General features: G+C 43.3%; 2 protein-coding genes across 18 annotated transcripts in view; both read right to left on the bottom strand.

The window, feature by feature from the left end:
- Positions 1 to 15,272, bottom strand: part of LOC146400031 (uncharacterized) — a 179,443-nt gene extending 164,171 nt beyond the window's left edge. For 8 of the 17 annotated variants that reach the window (XR_014815932.1, XR_014815934.1, XR_014815931.1 and 5 more), the window contains exon 1: positions 7,687 to 7,831. Coding sequence is in view for 1 of the 17 variants with exons in the window: in XM_084977221.1 (XP_084833347.1) it covers positions 15,100 to 15,126 (27 nt within the window). In the remaining 16 variants the exon portion in view is untranslated. Of the gene's footprint in view, positions 1 to 6,772; positions 6,862 to 7,686; positions 8,049 to 15,099 lie in introns of those variants that run through there. The other 9 variants (XR_014815927.1, XR_014815926.1, XR_014815930.1 and 6 more) reach the window with 4 other exon arrangements.
- A 1,423-nt stretch (positions 15,273 to 16,695) lies between these two features.
- Positions 16,696 to 18,673, bottom strand: TWIST1 (twist family bHLH transcription factor 1). Its single transcript, XM_003130192.6, has 2 exons — positions 17,888 to 18,673; positions 16,696 to 17,353 (listed from the first exon to the last, which is right to left on the bottom strand). Exon 1 carries the CDS (start codon positions 18,536 to 18,538, stop codon positions 17,930 to 17,932), a length of 609 nt encoding a protein of 202 aa, XP_003130240.2. The 5' UTR covers positions 18,539 to 18,673; the 3' UTR covers positions 16,696 to 17,353; positions 17,888 to 17,929.
- Between the last annotated feature and the right edge of the window lie 1,057 nt (positions 18,674 to 19,730).

The raw sequence follows: 19,730 nt of genomic DNA on the forward strand, positions 1-19,730 counted from the left end.
TTAGTGACCGCAAAACAAAACAAGAAACAGAAATACTTCAGAGCATGAATCCTAAGAAAAGTTTCAAGTTTTAAACTCTTACTTTGATGTCATATGTGGAAAAGGAAATTTTGAAGAAGAATTGTGAACTATCATGTTAAAAAAGCCTTGAAGCCAATAAAAGTTCCCATCTTTATCATGTTCATGATCAATAATAAGCATGCTAATTGTTAGGTAAACACACACACTCATTGTTTACCATAGGCATATAGCATAGCTTATGAGCCACTGAATAGGATTACACTGACTAGTAAAGATAACTTATGAATGATTTCAGATAGACTCGATCTTCAATTTAAGGGATATAACAAATACTTTTTTAAAATTAAGAAAGTAGCAGAGTAAAACTAGAAGCAAATGACTTTTCAAAGCAATAAGATGTTACTGATTTATCACTGCTTTTGTATTTGCTCTCAGATCTTGTTAATATTTTTCTAATTATAATCATGTGACATTCAGAAAGAGTTTCTGGATTTTAAAATAGTATGTCACTTCATAATTTTAGGTTATCATTTTAGGAAATATATTTTAATTGATCTTAAAGGTTTAAAATTTGGCATCTGACAGAGAAAATTTCTTGACAAGCTAACAATAGTACTTTAAAAATGTATTTTATTGAAGCATCACTAGAGATGTTAGATCACAGAATGAGAGAATGATTACACTTGTGATGTAATTTACCATACCCCCCAATTTTAGAGAACTGTATGCTCAGATAAATTCAGTTAATTGGCAAACTGCACAGTTAACAAGTTGTGGAAATTAGCCTAGACCTTTTTTTTGTTTTCATTTACATTCTAAAGGATTTCAGCTACACATCACAAGTGGAATTTTCATTTGGGACAAAATTAATAACACAAGAAGAACTCATAACCTCAAAACAAAGATACATATGCTGACGAAAAGGACAGCACTAAGGATTTAATTACTCTACGTAAGAAAGAGAAGAGCAAAAACCATGCTTAGAGTATATTATAAAGCAGGAAAATTTTTAAGCATCTTTCATTGTTTTATGTTGCTAAACCTTCATTTTCTTTCTCACATTTTGCCTCATTCACAGAGAGAGCACTAAGCAATATAAATTTTGTGGAAGAGAGAGACCAATAATGACAAAATGCAGTTCAGATTCTAGACTCTCAAACTCAGGCAAAGATAATTGAGTTTTTCAATTTTTTTCATCATTGTTCCTGCTTGTTTATGCATATTTCTTCTGGAGCAGATCAAAATTAAGCTGAGAACCTAGATGGTATGTACAGATAAAGAAATGGGAATATCGCTTAGATATTTTTATCCCAGATATGATAAAACCAATGCTATAAGTGGAAGAGCATTTCCCAAACTTTCTAAACTACATATTTTGGATCAGAAATTTTCTAAGATTAGGATATCAGTAAAGATGGACAAATGATAGGTTTAGGATATATGATATTAAAATTATTCTAGAACCTATCTAGCTTTTTTGTAATAATCCTTTATTATGAAAGATAAGCTTCACTTTAGAAACTCAAATTGAATATTAAAGACAAGAAAAATAACTTTTTGTTTAATAAATTGTCTTGCTTCAAATGTATAATTATTCTCAGATGAAAACTCTAGACTCTTTATTATGAAATCCTCTCTATTAAAACACACACATATTCCTACTCTTGGCTCTTCTTACTAGAATAAAATACAGTAGTTACTTTACTTGCAAAAACAGAGCTGGGAGCCCTGCCCTAAACCTGACAATGAATTTTTAAATTAAAAGTAAGTTATGATATGGTGTCCCAAGAGGATATTAAGGCATTAATGTTAAGTAGAATATCACAGTCAAAACTGTCAAACACTGAATTAATAGTAAATCATATAATGATGCCAAGGAGGAATAATCCAGACTTCAGGGATCTTTAGGTTGATAACTATGATGTTGAAGCAAATGACTATATTTGGAGATAATGAGGTAAAACAAAATTCCAGGAAAGAAAAAAGATAGTTCTAAATAGATATAAATAAAAAAGCTCTTTAGTTTTAAAATGTGCACATGGCTTAAAGAATATATATGTCTATATACATTCATTCACATATATTTATATATAATACATAAAACATTATATTTATGCCTCCTGGCTAAGATCAACACATGAACTCTTAAAAGGAATGAAACTTAAAAATCACACTTCCACTTTCTATGTGCAAAGGATATTCTTATTTTTTTTTTTTTAACTCACTAATTTGACTAGAAGTTGTATGATTTTTCTGGAGATTTAAGGCCCACATATTTCTTTATCCTCCATATTTCCAGAGTTGCTAATCTATTCTCCTTCCTTGCACTGAAATTTTTTCTAATATGCACAAGGGTGCCATTTCTTAAAGATGGTCATCTGAAAGAAGGAGCAGATAGGTGTGATGTCAAAGAGACACAGCTATGCTAATGGTCTAGTAGATGTTACTACTGTTTCCAGCAGTAACAAAGACTCCACTGTGTGCCCTCAGGTAAGTCACTTAACCTGCTGTGTCACAATTGCTCCACCTGCAAATTAGATAATCACCTTTGCCACCCATCTTCCTCTCAGGGTTGTTTTGAGAATGTCAGGACTGTTCATTTGTTTGATCTATTCAAGAAACACTCAGTGCCCTTGGACCTCTGAATGTGCATACCCAAGTGCAAGCTCAGTTATGAAACTACATCCAACGGGAATGTTTCCTTACTCAAAGAGACAAAGGGCAGCCAATTGAAGAATGCCAGACCCAAACGACATCTTGAAGGCTTTTGAGATTCTCAGATGAAAGGCTTTATATAAAAATATTGTTATTACCTAGGCAAAGAAAAATGCACATATTTTTCTGTCAGCATTCAAGAGCCAAAATATAGTGGTGCCCTTTGCTCGCCTTTGATATTTCCTTCGCATTTAGTTTGATGACAATATAGATAAATCCTCTGTTTGGTGCCATTGGACCTGGGTTACATTTCAGTACGTGGAAAATGACGAAATGAAAGAGAGAAGCCTTTGAAAGAAAGTGAAAATAAATGTAATAGCCAAAAGCCAAATAATAGTCATAGTATATTTAAAGTCTATTAAAGAGCAGCAGTCAGGGTATCAAATGCACTCGCTCTCATCCTCTGTGGTCAGTCTACTATGTGGACCACCTGCCTTAAATTACATAAATTCACCACATCCCTGGAGTGAAGAGGGGAAGGCAGGAGAAAAAATGGGGGTGGAGAAGCAGCTTTCTCCATTCATACTAATCATACTATATTTAAAATATCTTTGGAATGCTTCTCTTCAATTCACAATCGTTTATATTTTAATCTCTAAACCACCACTCTCGGGTTTGGAATACGTGTGCATATATGCAATTAGTAAGTCACTTGGAGTTTCAGTTTTTCAGTAGATACTTATTGAATGTATTGTTTATTATCAGTGATTATGCTGTTTTAGGAGGTGACAGGGCAATGTAGAGCTGTTCATGGCACAGGAATATAAGAAAATGGAATCCCCGATTGGCTGGAGCAGAAGATACACTTCTGGGTAGACTGCCCCAGTTTTGTTAAGAAGCGCATGTGGAGAGTCTCAGTTTGGATCTTTCATAGAAATCAAATGGAATCAATGTCAGAGACATGAAAACGCACTGATAATAAGCTAGCCAAATTCCTTATTAAATTTGACAGTTTTTGCTTGTGGGGTGCCAAGAGTGCTACTTGGCACTCTTTTTTGGGAGGAGGGGGGCTGCCAAGAGTGCCAAGAGTGACTGTAAGGGATAGTTATTGAACAAAGGCACTTGGTCCATGGGGTAGTGGGACCTGAAATCAGCTCTGCTCTGACTGCTTTTCCAGGCAAGTCATAAGCCCTGGGTGTGTGTGTGTGTAGGGGTAGGGGATTCCTTTCACTTATTCACACAAAGAAATCATATAGGCTAATGGCAGCTATCGGTTTCATACAGAAAGGCACTCTAAAATACTTAAGTTAAATGTCTGAATATAAATGTTTAATAAATGTCTTCTTTTGCGCTTATTTGGATTTTCATTCTAAACATATACCTGAAAGACAAGTACATGAACTCTCCTTCTGTAATAGGATGGGACTGTCATGTTGTCATTTTTTGGTTCTTTTAGATGTGCATTTTGCCTCTGTACCTCAGTTTCCCTATTAATATAATAGTGATGTTAGTTCAAATCAACAGAAATGCCATGTGCTAAGCAAGATGCTGGGATTACAGTAGTGAGCTGGAAAGGCACCTGTCTACAAAAAGTTTAACATCCAATAAGAAAGCATTAATCTACAGGATTTTGGCTGCAGATTGATGAATGTGCATTGAAAAGAAATAGAAATAACAAAGGCAAAAAAATTGTTCTTGGACTCGCTTCTACTCTCTGTTTTCAAGTTTTCATTCTCAGAATGCTAAATGCAGAGGAACCACTTTTGCCTCTCCATTTCTATGCTTCCACACCGAGAGGGAGTCCTAATTTTCTGGACTGCCCCAGAGTAGCAAAGAAAACTGAGGTGAAGTAATTACTGTAAGGAAGGGCTTCCATGTACATGCAGTAAATATCCACAAGCGAAGCCAGCTTTCTGCAATTGGAAGCTCCTTTGTCATAACGGGCACTTCCACATAGCCTTCAGATCTTAGAGAGACCTCAAGAACTATTTGTTGACTGAATATCCATGCATCTGTTTAAATTAAGGCAGTGTCATAGTGGCCACCCACACATCTGTCACTTGCAGAAAAATACTTGGAGTAAGAGTGAACATTTCAAAATTGCTTCTGCATCTCTACATGATATTTAACACTAGCTGTACAATGAGACAATCGAGTAGATGTTTTATAGGAGTAAATGAGAGTCACTTGTGGCCATATATTCAAATAAGTTCACACATTCTTTACCCAAATGGTTATTTTTAGGAATTGTGATACCTATAATCTGATTTCAAGTTGCTCTTTGCATCAGTAACTCAGGAATATAAAACCCGCTAAGAAAGCATATTAGACCTTAAGAATACCATCACAGATCACAAATTGAAAAGGCCTCTGGGATCATTTGTACAGAGTAGGAAAACCTACTTGGGACTACTCTTCTTTGGTTCTGCCTCATTCCATAATCACTTCATGGGGTTAACTGTACTCCTGGTTTTCCTACCCAACAGACGGTTTCTGCACATGCTAGTTACATTATCTTTCTTTTTCCATCAGCCTTGAGTTCATAAGAGTATTCTTCATGGTAATTATCCTTATAAAAGGCAACAATAATGGTCTCAAGGCATTTTTCCACAAACAAGACTTTCTATCAGTGACTGTAAAAATCAAAATAAAATAAAAGTACTCTGAAAGGTACACATATTCATAATATAACTATTGGAATTTTTAGTATAAAAACATACTTATTTTCATTCTTAGGAAATTAATAGATAAAACAGCTAAATAGGATCTTGGCCTTTAAATTTACCAGGTGTTACATCTATCCAGAGTAGTGTCCAGCCTCAGTTATTAAGAGACAGTTGTGGTCTTATCTACTTTGTTTCTGGAAAACTTTGTAGTAAAATAGAAAGACAGTGAGCTTGGGGAATACTTGCTGCTCAGCTGGAAGAACATGGGTAGTTCTAGTATTCAGGTCAATTCTGGAGTTTACTAACCTGCTCAAAATCTTAAAACCATGCACGCAAGTAGAGGAAAAACGCATCGGACTACGCCTAATTAGTCTTGGGAAAATATCCTAAACACTTTAGACTTCAGATTCCTTTGCCATCAAGTAAAAGGTTGAATTAAATGAATCTAAACCTTGAGAGAAACAGAGACTTTATAGCCATGGTAGAGAACCTATTGCTAACAAATCTAGGAAGGTATGCAAATCACCATTGGGCTAAAACTGACCTAGGAACCTCTTATTTAGGGAAGCAGATCATCAGGTACCCAAAGCAGTTCTTCACAGTGCATTGTGAAGTGAACCACAGGGAAAACTGGAAACAATGACAATGAGGTCAAACCAACCACAAATCAGAATTTACCCACCCTTACCACCGATAGGTCTAAAAGCAGTAGCCAACCAGCAGATTAACCTGAATGTCAGCAAAGTTTGATGTCATTTCTTAGAACGCAAAAGTCCTGTGGAAGCTAAGGACTCGAAAGTGGAAAAAGATTATTCCAAGTTGTACATCAGTCTTACTCATCATGGCCAACTACAGAAATAATACCACCTGTGTCACCTTCCCAGGTAAAGGGCCATCTCTCAACACAGCAGAATTATAAATTGAAAAGAATATTTGGATGAAACATTTCAGAAGGCAATTTATGTTAGCTATTAAAAATTTTAAATGGCCACTCCAATCAATACACACCTTCCCCTGCGGAAGTAACATTTGCCATCTTAGACATCACAGTCTCCTAGAGAAAATAAATGCCAAACACATAGGTGTTCAACTCTAATCTCTCCTTACACAGAATGTGGATGACCGTTTTGACCACCAACCTGTCTTCCCTGTCAGGAAGAACAAAAAATTCTGTGGCTTGTGGAACTTTGGAGCTTGTAAGGTATTGACCAGTAAATATGAAAGTATATTGGTTTCCCTGAAATATCAATACTTACTATCACATTTTGGGTCTCGTAAGTGCTCCCATATGTTTCAGAAATAATTAAATTTTTATTGACATTGTGGCCAGCCCCCTAAAGATGAATTTCCTTCAGCTGTTAAACATTTGATAGGTTTGAAGTTGGGAAAATTTTTTATTTAATATTTTATGCTCTTAAATATATACATACAGAAAAGACAAGAGATGACCTGAGTCTTTTGATGTAGTGATGAGAACTCTGGGGAAAAGGCAGTGACTTTCAGAAACTCTCAAGATGCCCTTTGAGAGAAAGGAGGAAATAATCAGTATCCCTTTTGTCAGATGATTAAGCTTATTCAAACAGATCAGTTTTACATAACTAATAAACTGATCTGGTTCCTTGGTTTGTAACATTATGAAGAATGAAGAAAGCTTATACATTGGAAAAATAGGTTTTTAAAAAGTTAATCCATTCTCTTTTTCACCCAGGAAATGAGTCTTATTTCCCACTGGGAAAACAAACCTCTAACCTTCAAGATACTAACATGGAAGGGCCTTGGGAGGCAGGAAGGTATAGGCTCATCAAAAAAAAAAAAAAAGAAGGAGACTGAAACAGTCAGACACTGTTCCCCAAATATACAGATTCCCAGAATATCGCTCAGGGCTAAACCTTCCTCTGTCAGCAGACATTTGCTGGCAATGCCCTGGCCTCGACCCTTCTCACCACCGGTCTTCAAGACTGCGCGGCTAATTCCTCCCTTAAAGTGTATTCACCTTGAGAAAAAGAAAGAAAACAAAGTTCCTCCTCCCCAGTCCTCAATCTGTTACATCTCTAAAGAGAAGAATTGGTTGGAAAATCTCCTTTCCTCTGGGAAAAGTGTCGGTTGGAGGCTACCTTGGGTCGGACCCGCCTTTAGCTTCAGATTGACAAACGTCTTTAGCGAGTTCTCTGCTCTGCGGGCCTCAGGGGTCCCTTAAAATTGCGCTAGAGTCCGCTGGGTCTGACCCGCCCCCCTCCCGCCCCCCCCGCCCCCCCCCCCCTGCAGCGGCGCACATTTTAGCTTTTCAGTTTCCCGGTGGCGCTCACAGTAATTGAGTCGAGAGAGTTATTTTTCCTGGCCTCACCTCACGGTCCTGAGACTGCAGGGAGCTTTCGAAAAGACATCGCCTCCTACCCCCGACGCCCCGGCAGCTTCTGAGCGCCGCCCAGGCCTCCGCCCGGCGGGAAACAAAATTGTGATTCTCATTCTCGCGGCCCCGGCCAGAGGCTGAGGCCGGAGGGTGAAACCACCAGGGGTCCCAACGGAGGGTTTATTCCCGCCCTGCTTCACGTTTGGGTCAAATCGCATTAACACCAAACCACCAACGGGGCGGGAGCAGGTGGTTAATTGCATAAAATAGAGTTAACTGCAAGAGACTACAGGAGGGTAACTTGGTTTCCCTCTGTAGCTTTGTCATCACCAAAAGAAGTTCCCTCCCTCCACTCAGTTGGAAGGCGGGGAAAGGTTATCAGCTGCTCCAGAAGAAGGCTTGTGCCCTCTGTCAGTTTAGAGCCAGCGGCAGGCAGGGGCGGTGGGCACGCGGGCTCCCATCCGCGCGGCTATTGGAAGCAGGTTTCCCTCACCCCTGCCAGGAAGGTAAGAGCTTTGGCATTTGGAAGTGTCAGAAAGGAGCCTTTTGCCATAAATCATCCTGAAAAGCATTCAAATCAGACAAGCGTCTAGAGACCCTTTAGACACTCCACCCCCAAAATCCTAGATCAAAGTGCAATTCCTGTTACCATAAACACCTATTATAAGCAAAATCCTGCTTATCTGGAGGATGCTAAAACTGAGGGGGGGGGGGGAGTAAGGGGCCTTTATCGCTGTAAATCCCCCCCCTCCCTCTCCACCCCGCGAACAAAATTCACAAACTCTTTTCTTAACATTGTCAACTGCTTTCTTGGAAACAGCCAACCACAGCGCTTCTCAACTCGCCCAATACGCGTTTCTGGAGTCCTCTGAACAGCTGGCGGGAACGTTTAGCACGCGGGACTGGACATTCGCTTTCGCTTGTTTTTCCAACCAGCAGAAGCAGGTGCGAGAAAGTCCGGAGCTTGGGAGGTGGGAGGCAGAGGAAAGAAAATCCACTTTGTGCTAGTTTAGAGGACAGCAACCGCTCCTTAACGTATTACACGAACGCTGCAAACCTGAGTGCAAAAGCACCATTGCCCAAAACTTAACAAAAAACTCTGAACAGAAAATACCCGCCCGAAGTAATTTCTGCTCTCGCCGAACTACCCGGGCTGTGTTACATTTGCACCATAACACGTGGCAAGTTTCCGAGATCTCTCAAGAGGGAGGGTCAGAGGGACAAGAACACTAAGAGGAGACCTGAAGGGGCGATGTCTCCGATTCTGAGAGAGCAATTTTCTCGCCTTGAAGTGAAAAGACCCTAACTTTTCCCCACCACTTCTTTAGACAATCCGAAGTCAACCGATTGTATTGAAATCTAAAGTCTGGAGCACCAACGGCCCGGCCTGACGTCTACTGCTGAAGCTGGGGGATGGGGTGGGATGGAGTGGAGTGGGGTGGGGGGGGGTGGGATGGAGTGGAGTGGGATGGGGTGGGTGGGGATGGGGAGGACCGGGCACTAGAGAACTCCCGGCACAAACAGTCCCTGCTGGGAGACGCGCCTAGCGCGCGGATTCCACGAGAGGGGGGTGAATGCACCCTGCTGGAGAGGAGCGGACTCCTAGGTTGAGAATACTTGACACACGTCTTTTATTCCTCACATCCCATTTCTTACGGGTGATTTATGAACAAACCTCTTTGATCAGGATCGGTTTTATCTGTCCACTGCTACAGATGACAGACGTGGCTGCTAAAATGCCTCGTCCTGGCTGCCTGAAAGGTTGCTTCCCACACCCCCTCCCCAATGCTGTGGCTTTTTTTCTGGCGATCCCCACCCCCTGCCTCTTCACTCCCCTCCCAGATCTCCAGCCCCATTTGCTCTGTTAGCTGCGGTGCCTCCGGATGTTTTAAGTCAACAGAAAAGCTCGGGGAGGGTCAGTTGGGAGCCACGCAGGCCGATTGGGGGTGCGCCATCCTCTTGGTACCACAAGGGTTGGGGTCCTAAGGACTCCAGCGGGAGACGAGGAGAACTCACTCGCAAAGTGCGGGGACCGCCTTCTGATGGGAGATGGTGAAGCCTTGGCCATCACGTCCGGGGGGCCTGGCTTTGCTAAAAAAAAAAAAAAAAAAAAAAAAAAAAAAGGGACCAAAAAGGGACCAAAGCCGGGTTGCAGAGGGTAGCTTATGTCCACAGTTATCTAAGGGCCGGGACACATCAGAACTACCCCTTTGGCTTAATTGGGAAGGAAAGGAGGCGGCAGAAGAGGGGGAGAGGGGATCATGTTACGGAGCCTCTTGGTCCCTAGTAGGTAAAGGAAAAGCAGAGTCTCAGAAGCGGTTATTAATAGATTTTTTGTGTGTGTGTGCGTGGTAGTAGTATTTCATTAAAACCATATCCTGGAACAAAGAGTGGTTCTTTCATGTTTCTTTGCTTTGTTATTACTCTGACAGGAGTTCTAAAAACAGGATTTTCCAAATCAAAGGCTCCCAGGAGTCGTCTCCCCCCTCTTCCCAGCCCCCCTCTCCTTCACCAAACTGCTCTTGGTATCATTATCCCCTGTACGGATTCTTATACTCTTGATTTAGCGGGAGGACATTTAATAGCTGACTGGATTAAATATTGCAGACTCCAGCCTGGGCCATTTGAAAATCCGGGTCGTGGACTGTGCCTAACTTCAGAGAGGGAAAACTGATCTATGAGATGTGTTTTAAGTTTCACTCAGTTGGGGCCTAGAGAAAAGGAAGAGGAAGAAGGATTCTCTGCTCCAGGTCTCTTTTATATGTTACAAAGTTAGAAGTTTTAAAAGGTGTGTGTATTGACGGGAGGCGGGTAACAAGAGGAGTCACAGAGGAATGAGGAGAGAGGCAACCTTAGTAAGAGGCTAACAGAAATTTCCTTCTTCCATGATGTGAAAAAGGGCTTTCTAAGAACATTTTAAAGAATGCTGCTCTGGAAGGTAGTGTTCTGCCCCAAGAATAGAACACTGATTTAGGAGTGCAGCAGCAGATATCTCTGATTGTCATTGTCCTTGCTAAACTTGCAGTGGAGATGGTCTGTGTTTGCTGTGTGCTTTCCACAATAGTAACAATTCTTTGATGGGTGCAAAGTTTCAGGAACAAAAGAGGAAAAGAAATGTAGACTGTTTTGACCAATACTATGTTTAGAAATGGAGGTTTGGAAGCCTCAGAGGAAAGCTTTACATAGCAGAGTCAGGGAGTTGGGGTCCTACCCAACATTCCTCTAGGCTGGGCAAATCCAGAGGGGTAGGATCTCAGAGTTTTGTTCAGGGCACTGCGGGTACTATCACCAGTTAGGTTATGCACCCAAAGGTAATAAATCAAGGTTAAATTCCTCCAGGAATGGCTAGATGGGTATTTATATTAAATGCTATAGAGAGAAAAGATATGTCTGTTTATCTGGTCTTATACATTTAAAAAACTGTCAACCCTTAAACCTAATGTAATCACTTTGAATACATTTCCATTCCGACCACACGTTCAGAAATCCAAAAAGGAATAAGATAAAATCAGACAATAAATTTAGATTTAATACTGTGGAAAAAATACTGCAACTTTTAAATTTTGTTTAAAGAAGAAAGCTGTATGGGTGGCTATATAGTAACTGTAAGCCAGGTGAGATGTCAGTTTAACAGACTTAGGAATCCTGCTGTGTTTAAATGAAGAGTCACGTAGTAATTCATTTAACATTAAACCCTAAAGTTATTGTTGACAAATATTTAAAATCTTAATATGGGTGGACAGACCCAAGCCTGTGCCACATGATAATACAATAATATGAACCTCTATGAACATCTCTCTTAAATACAGAGAAGGGAATTAGACTGTTCCACAACCAGGCAACTGCTAATTCATTTTAATTTTGTTTATAAACCGAACTTCCTTCTTGTATGTAGGGAGGGAAAAGTCCTGTACAAGCCATTTGAAAAATCCTTCTCAACAAAAGCCATGATTTAACTTGGTAAAATCCATACCCCCACGGGCAGCAGGGGTCCCCAGACCTCTGGATCTCACCCCAGGAGGGAAGGATCACCACTCATCTTTCAGCCCATCCCAGCATCTTGGAAGTTTAGGGTCTGTCAGGCCTGGCATTCCTTTGCTCTTCTTATCACTCTCTACCCCTTCAAAAAGGCAATTGATTAGTTTCAGCTTTTCCAAACCGAGATCCGATATGTTTCTCAGGATCAAACGTCTTTGAGAAACCCAAAGAGTAACATGGGGGGATGGGTAAGGTGAAGAAAGAAAATGCAGGCTGGAAAGAAATTTGCCCTCCACTCAAACCATCTGCACCCAAGGCACCTAGGGGAGTGGGTGGGGTGGGGTGCTGGCCAGGCGATTGGCTTGTGTCTTCTCCTGGAAGACACACTTAATTTAAGATGTGCCTTCCCTGTCCAGAAGCAAATATTTAAAGGAGAAAATAGATATCTAGAGAAGGAGGTTGATGATTTATGCCTGGATTTTCCCTCCAAGCAGTTGCCTCCCTTGTATTTACAGGCGTGGCCCCATTTGCGAGTTGTACATCTGTTCTCTTCACGTGACATTTAGTAAAAGCCCTAACATCTGGGCAAGATAAACTTCCTTCAGGTACCTCCTTAACTCTTCACTTGTCACACTCGCGTCACCCCTGGGGCGTCCCTTTCCCCCTCTCCGCCTGCCTCAGTGGTGGGATCTGTGTGGCACTTAGTTCCAGCCCCTTTGCCTGGAGCCCCCAATCCCTGGGGCCTCCAAGCTCACCCCCCAGCGCCAGTCTTTATCAGGGCTAGTTTCTTTGCCAGACCCCCATTCTTACGTCTCCGCTTCTGGCTCCAATGTTCAGGTAAGTGAAGGCACCATCTTGAAACCAAGGAGAAAAGTGGTATTTCCTTCGATTCCGGTTTCAGACCAAAAACAAAACAAAGAAACCTGCCGAATAAGCAGTGGCTAAACTCGAACTTTAGAGTCGTCTCATACACACCCGTATACACCTCAGTGAAATGAAAAAAAAGGCGCAGCTGATTTTGATGATTGTCTTTTCATTGAGCATTCGGGCTCTCTGGAAAATGTTTAGAGAAAATTAATTTCACTCGCTCGCAATCTCCCCTCCCCCAAGAAGGCTGCCTTCTGGGTTTTTAGAACTGATTTTCTTTTCCTAATCTGGAATTGTGTTCCTCTGGCTTTAGCCTAAATCGCCTGCATAAGTACGAAGACACATCCATAAACTTGAGGGGAAAAAAAATAGAAAAGAAAATAGTCCACGTAAACAAGGAAGACGACAGTGCCGAAGCCCTCGCTGAAGAAAACCCCAAACAATCTCATTGCCGGGCGCCCACGAAATCTCGGCTATAATTGAGTGTTTTCTTTGAGGTTTTCTGACCATGTGCTTTTTACCATGGTTACTGTGACTCTGATATGAGAAGCTGGATATTCATTATGACCCCATCCCATCCTTTCCCCAAGGCTTATCTCCGTTGCCCTTATAAAGGGGAATATAAAAAGAGAACTTTTGTACCAGTGATTTTAACCTGCCCCACCTTCCAGTGACCTGCCACATGCTCCTTCTTACTTTATAGACATCTGGGAATTCCACACATGCCTTAAACTCCAATTACACACCTTCTTCAAAGGACACGTGCTTTGATTTGCTAAGAATATTAAGTGGACTCACATCCTGGGGTCTTGAGACAAAAGCGAATGGGATATGTATCTCATGCCCCGTTTACTGGGTCTATCTTTTGCTGCGCGGCAAGGATAATTGATAATCCTGTTGGCATTTTCGAGAGCTCTGGGAAAGAGTGTCTGGGAAATAATGTGATGACCTGTTTTCAGAAAGTATGAGGAAACCTATTTCTCCTTCCACTTTGCCAGTGCACTTTCCTTCCACTTTTGCCGGCGCTGGGGGTGGAGCACGCTTTACAACACACCAGTAGAAAGTTCTAGAAAAGTGGCCCCCAGGGACCCCTTTTCCAACCCGTTTGTCGCTAATGCGAACCTGTCTCTGGAAGTAGAAGCTTAGGCCTTTGCCTGAATCTCTTGCTGCTGCTCCCTTTGCAACCGCTGACACTAGGAGCCGCCTACTCTGAGCAGCGGCCCGACGTGGGGCTGGGGGCGTCCACGCTATCCCAGGAGGCCGCGGACATTGTCACTCTCCCCACCGTGAGGCCCGCCCGCCACCCACGCAGGGGAGTCCGGGCCGCGCCCCCTCCCGCGCTCGCCGCAGGTGAGACTCCCGCTGCCCACAGAGTTCTGTTTGGGTTTCCGTGGCGTTTGTTCCCCGCAGGTTTGTTTGTTTTTCTTCAAATTACAGATGCAGGGAAAACCGCCTGACATCATGAGAGCGGCACAAACGCTCACTTTGAAGGATTCCTGGGCAGGACTTCAAGTGAAATCATATGCCTGAGAAGAACTTGATACCGGTCTAGAGAAAATAACCAGTTCTGAGTTTGCCAAACCGTGGAATGTGCAAAATGCTCGACTTTTTTGCAAGAGGCCAAGTGTCCCTTAAAAAGCTCCATTATGAATATGAGCCTGAGGACCCGAAGGAGCAAGAAGCTTTGTGTCGGTTGTGGAGTGTGGGAAAAAAAGTACACACATTGTGTGAGTTTCTGCTATTTAACGTCATTTTATTAATACGTTCCACTTTGGGGAGGGTATCTGCAACTGTGCATGAATTCTCATCTGTGCATGTTGCTTGTTAGTGTGTGCTCAAAGAGGATAAATGTGTGTAATGGGAACAAAAATTTACTGCTTTCTTATGACTGAAGTCTGTCAACCCAAGAAAAGAAAAGCAAGATTAAAAAATTATATGTACAGTTAAGGAAACCTTCTTAGTCAGTTGATTAGAAGTCACCCTAAACAATTAATACAGTATTTCCCTTCAATGAATACATTCTGGCTAAAGGATAAAGACTCCTGGATCCAGTCACCATATTAAATTCTCACTTCTGAAACAAGAGGTAATTCACTCTAAATGTCCTTTAAATAAGAATAGGTAGTAAAAATAAAATGAATATAGGAAATACTGATAGAAAGAAACACAGGTGGCTTCATTTCTATTCTGAAAAAGAATTAGCATTGTTTTGTGGGGTGGGAGAATTTGGAAACACAGAGATAGTCTGCAAGCTGAAAATTGTATTCTAATAATTAACATTTCCCACCATGAATTCTTCTCATTCAAAGTAAAGCTTTTCACCACCCTTCTTTCATCGTTTATTTACCTGAAAATCTTGGGGGAAATATTACCTTCAGTTTAGTATTAAGTACTACTCAACATAAATGTGACATTTGTTTTTCTGCAAAGTCTTTTCTCTTATGAGCAAAGGAGAGAGAACAAAACACCAAATGAAAAAAAGAAAAAAAAAGATGAAAATGGAAGGCTACCTTTTTTGAAACTTCTACTTTCTATAGCATCAGAGATTAAGATAGAAATTACCTTCTCAGCAAGGATGGTCAGCTCCATTCTGATGTACGTCAAGACATCTGAAATATCAAATAGCCAGACCAAGCTAGTGAACAAGGAGATTCCTCCATGAACAATTTAGAAAATGGAGGTGGTTCAATGATACACTCAAAAGAAAGAGTTAACGTTTTGATGCTCCCCTTATCCTTCCAGGGCACCCTCTTTACATTTCTCTTCTACACACACACACACACACACACACACACACACACACACACACCCCACACACATATATATCCACACATAATCAGTTTCCAATCTCTTTATTTTGTAAGACTATCGAAAGAAATCTAGAAAATTATTTCCCCAAGCTTTCACTAATCTTTAATATACATAAATTCCACAGGCTTCTTACTGTAAAACATGGTCTAAAATACTCACAATAATAAATTTACAATATGTCATGTCAGCATTCTATGATGATGTGTGGAGAGGGAAAAAAAAACAAAAACCCTTCAGGCAATGTAATAACCTCAACCTGAACTAGGCAAATCTGTTTGGATTCTTACACTTATTTGCCATAGTGATTGTTTGATTTAGGCAGCAAAATTATTTTCCAGTTTGAAAGGATCTCTAATTATACTTCAATGCAGTAAACTGGATTTAAAAGTTAAGAACTAAGTGAGACAAACTACCTATTTCTACCGTTATTCACTATAAAAGGCAGCATTTTTCTAGCCCAGAAATTACCAGAATGAACTTAAAAAAAAAAAATCAACCATCATTTGTCCCTGTTAATGTTTTGCTTTACTGCATCAGATTTTGTATACATTTAAGTAATTAGGGAAAATTTCTGAGTACTTTTGGATAAAATATATTTGCTAATGAACTGAACAAAATGAACAGCTATAGCATTTAAAATTGTAACTGTTCCAGTAGTTACCGAAGATACTGAGATTTCAGGTTCTTTGTTGTTCTTAACTCCATAGCTGTATGTTTTTTACATATAAAGAATTCTTCCCAAATGGACATCAACATGGGAAAATAGGCTTAACTTTGGCTTTTCTTTTCAGCAAATTTGAAATCAAATGTCATCCTCATTCATAAAAGAAGAGTTAAGTGAATTACTTCACAAATGGAAGTCTGAATTAAACTTTATTTTCTATACATTTGTATTCATTTATGTGTATGTATAGATTGGTAATTTTGATAACACTTTATGCACCCTTTCACTGAAATAAACCTATTATGTAAAAATCCTCATAAAGAGTAGAGGGCATGACAAAAAAGCACAATTACAAGAGAAATAGTGCTGGCTTGCAGTGCTTATTTGCATTTAACTGTTTTAAAGCTGCCATCTCAAAATGTAAGAGGGATACATTAAGGTTTTGCTGTCTGGAGACCTGATAAGAGATGAAGGGGAGATGCTAAGCCCATTGAGCACGAAACAGGAATAATGATAAAGCTGTTTTTCTAAATAACTTGCCTGTACCTGTCAGCAGGCACTTTGAGTTTTTCACTGCTTTGTTTGTTTTACTGCCCCATCACCCTCCTGGGTGTCTCCAGAGTTAAACAAGCAGGTATTTACCTCCAACTTAATCCTTTAAAAATATAGACCAAACTCTAAGGTTCTTAAAATTTTCAATCATATTTATTTATTGCAGAAAAATAATATACAAAGATATTTACAAAACAATCATAAAAATATGAATGCATTTAGACACCGGATCTATTTGCATTTTACCATGGGTCATCAATAAATAAATAGAATGTTGTTTTTTGTATTTTAAGTTTTTTTTTCCTTCAGAGGAAAATCGAAAAAAGGAATTGACTGACTGTGATTTTGCAAGTCAGTTTGATTCCGTATTTTTATTTCTAAAGGTGTTCTTAAAATTCCTCTGTTACCATTTTAAAATGGAGAAAGTCCATAATGATGCCTTTCCTTTCAGTGGCTGATTGGCACGACCTCTTGAGAATGCATGCATGAGAAAATAAAAATAAAAACATTCTTCGTCAAATTAAAAAAAAAAAAAGAACATAGACAACTGTTCAAACTTCTATCAGAATGTAGAGGTGTGAGGATGGTGCCGCTGCCCGTCTGGGAATCACTGTCCACGGGCCTGTCTCGCTTTCTCTTTTAAAAGTGCGCCCCACGCCCTGTTTCTTTGAATTTGGGTTCTGCTCTTCTAATTTCCAAGAAAATCTTTGGCATATATATTTATTTTTAGTTATCCAGCTCCAGAGTCTCTAGACTGTCCATTTTCTCCTTCTCTGGAAACAATGACATCTGCAAAAACCCAGAGGGAGGAAAGTTGGTTATTGTTTAGGTCTCTGTGGCTGTTTTCTAAGACTAGTGAGCACTGTTCTTATCACCACCACGGAGAAATTACGCTGAACAACCTGGAAGGATTTCAGCCCAAGGGCAAGAGGAAGTGGGTGGGCGGAAAAGAAGGAGGAGGTGGAATTTGGAAACATTTGTTTTAAGGAGAAGGAAAACTTAAAGCCAAAAGAAAGGGAGGCGCTGGCAAGACTCTCCTTACCAATGACCCTCGACTCTTTCTCAGTCTTGCCTCCTGTCTGTCACGAACACTCATCACGCACACGCACACGGTTCTCAAGGGCGCATCCCTCTCTCCCTAGAGGGGACTGAGCTGTCTTCCAGGGACGCTCCGGGGATGAGGTGGCGGTGCCAGGTTGGGTGGGAAAGTAGAGAAGGGAGTGGGACACAAGCAGGAAGGCTAGGTGGACGGGGAGCCACGGCCTGACCGTCAGTGGGTCTGCCACCTGAGCCGACAAGGGGCGCAGAGACGCTGGTCCTTACCTAGGTCTCCGGCCCTGCCGAGGGAGTGGGGAGCTCCGCCTGCTAGTGGGACGCGGACATGGACCAGGCCCCCTCCATCCTCCACACCGAGAAGGCGTAGCTGAGCCGCTCGTGGGCCACATAGCTGCAACTGGCCATCTTGGAGTCCAGCTCGTCACTCTGTAGGACCTGGTAGAGGAAGTCGATGTACCTGGCCGCCAACTTGAGGGTCTGGATCTTGCTCAGCTTGTCTGAGGGCAGCGTGGGGATGATCTTCCTCAGTGCGGCGAACGCCTCATTCAGCGACTGTGTGCGCTGGCGCTCCCGCACGTTGGCCATGACCCGCTGTGTCTGCAGCTCCTCGTAGGACTGCGGACTCCCGCCGCCGCTGCTGCTACCGCCTCCTCCCGCGCCGCCGCCGCCGCCGCCGCAGCCCGCAGACTTCTTGCCGCGCTTGCCTTGGGCCGGGCTGCCAGGCTCCTCGCCGCCTCCGACGCCCCCGCCCGCGGCCCCGCCGGGCCCCGAGCTGCCCCCCGCGCTGCGCCGGCTGCTGCGCCGCTTGCGCCCCCCGCGCTTGCCGCTTGGCGGCTGCTGCCGGTCCGGCTCCTCCTCGCTGTTGCTCAGGCTGTCGTCGGCCGGCGAGACTGGCGAGCTGGACACGTCCTGCATCATCTCTCGGGCGGCAAGGCGCGGCCTCGCAGGCCCGGGGCAGAGCGGCGGCCCGGGGAAGAGGAGGAAAGTGGGACGCCTCAGCCCGCCAGCTTCCCCCGCTCGCGGCGCCGGCCCGGGCGATGCGGCCCGCGGAGGAGGGAGCGGGAGGAGGGACGAGGAGAATCTCCGCTGGGAGGGCGCGCGGGGGAGGCGGGGAGGGAGGCGGGAGGGGGAGGGGACGGTGTGGATGGCCCCGAGGTCCAAAAAGAAGGCGCCCAACGGCCGCACGCACACCCCACTCGGCCTTCTGGAAACGCTGCCTGTGCCGGCGAGCCCGCGAGGTGTCTGGGAGTTGGGCGAAAGCTGCAGACTTGGAGGCTCTTATACCTCCGTGCAGGCGGAAAGTTGGGGGCAGCAGTGTCATTGGCCTGACGTGTGGAGGAGGGACTTTTCGAAGTTTTATAGGAAAGTTTCCGCTTTCCAGCCCCCCTTCTCCGTCCCCACCCCCCCTTCCTGGGGTCTAACAATTCGTCCTCCCAAACCATTCAAAAACGACCTGGCCCAGGCGGCCGGCCCCTCTGCCCGCCTCCTTGCTGCCCTCCCCCTTCCCTCCCTGCTGCCCTACGCCCGCGGGGCGCGGGGCTATTTCCTTCCGCGCCGGAGCCCGCGGCCGCGCCCCCGCACCGAAGCGCAGCCCGGGGAAGCGGCGGGAGGGGACTGTCCCCACTGCGGTGTCGGTCTCTCCCGGAGTGACTGTGACAGCAGCGGCGGCGACAGCTTCTACGCAGTGGGTTAAGTTTCAGCTTGCCCCACTACCCTCTAGGTCCGTGGGGCGGGTTTGAGATTGCTGGGGCGGGGGAAATGGCAAGAAAACTGGCAAAGGCATAGCCCAGTGTATAGTCAGGTAGACGGGCTCCTGGAGTCACCAGGGCCAAACCACCGTGGCTGGCCTGGAGATCTTGGGCGTTTCTGAAGACGTGGCTGCGCTGGGGACTGCAGATCTGCGTCCGGGCCTGTTCTCTCATCCTTCCTGGAGAAGCATCTGGGCCTTTCTTTTCCCTTCACAGTAACCCAATCTAACTTTTCCCAACGCCCAAAGGTCTGCTTCTCCGAAGGTGCTAGAAAGAGGCAGAAGTTCATTCTCCCGCGGAAATCAGGCCTGTCCTTGGAGAAGGTAGCAGGGCCGGAGGGGGGCAGCGCAGCGTCTTTGCCC

This window comes from Sus scrofa, chromosome 9 (genome assembly GCF_054392235.1).
Source record: "Sus scrofa isolate SSC_HxYL_T2T_F1_AM1 chromosome 9, Sscrofa_HxYL_maternal_Yorkshire_Landrace_v2.0, whole genome shotgun sequence".
Lineage (NCBI taxonomy): Eukaryota > Metazoa > Chordata > Mammalia > Artiodactyla > Suidae > Sus > Sus scrofa.

What these genes read in the sequence shown, in the direction of transcription:
- TWIST1 (XM_003130192.6), bottom strand. Translation starts at nt 18,538, where the DNA reads ATGATGCAGGACGTGTCCAGCTCGCCAGTCTCGCCGGCCGACGACAGC.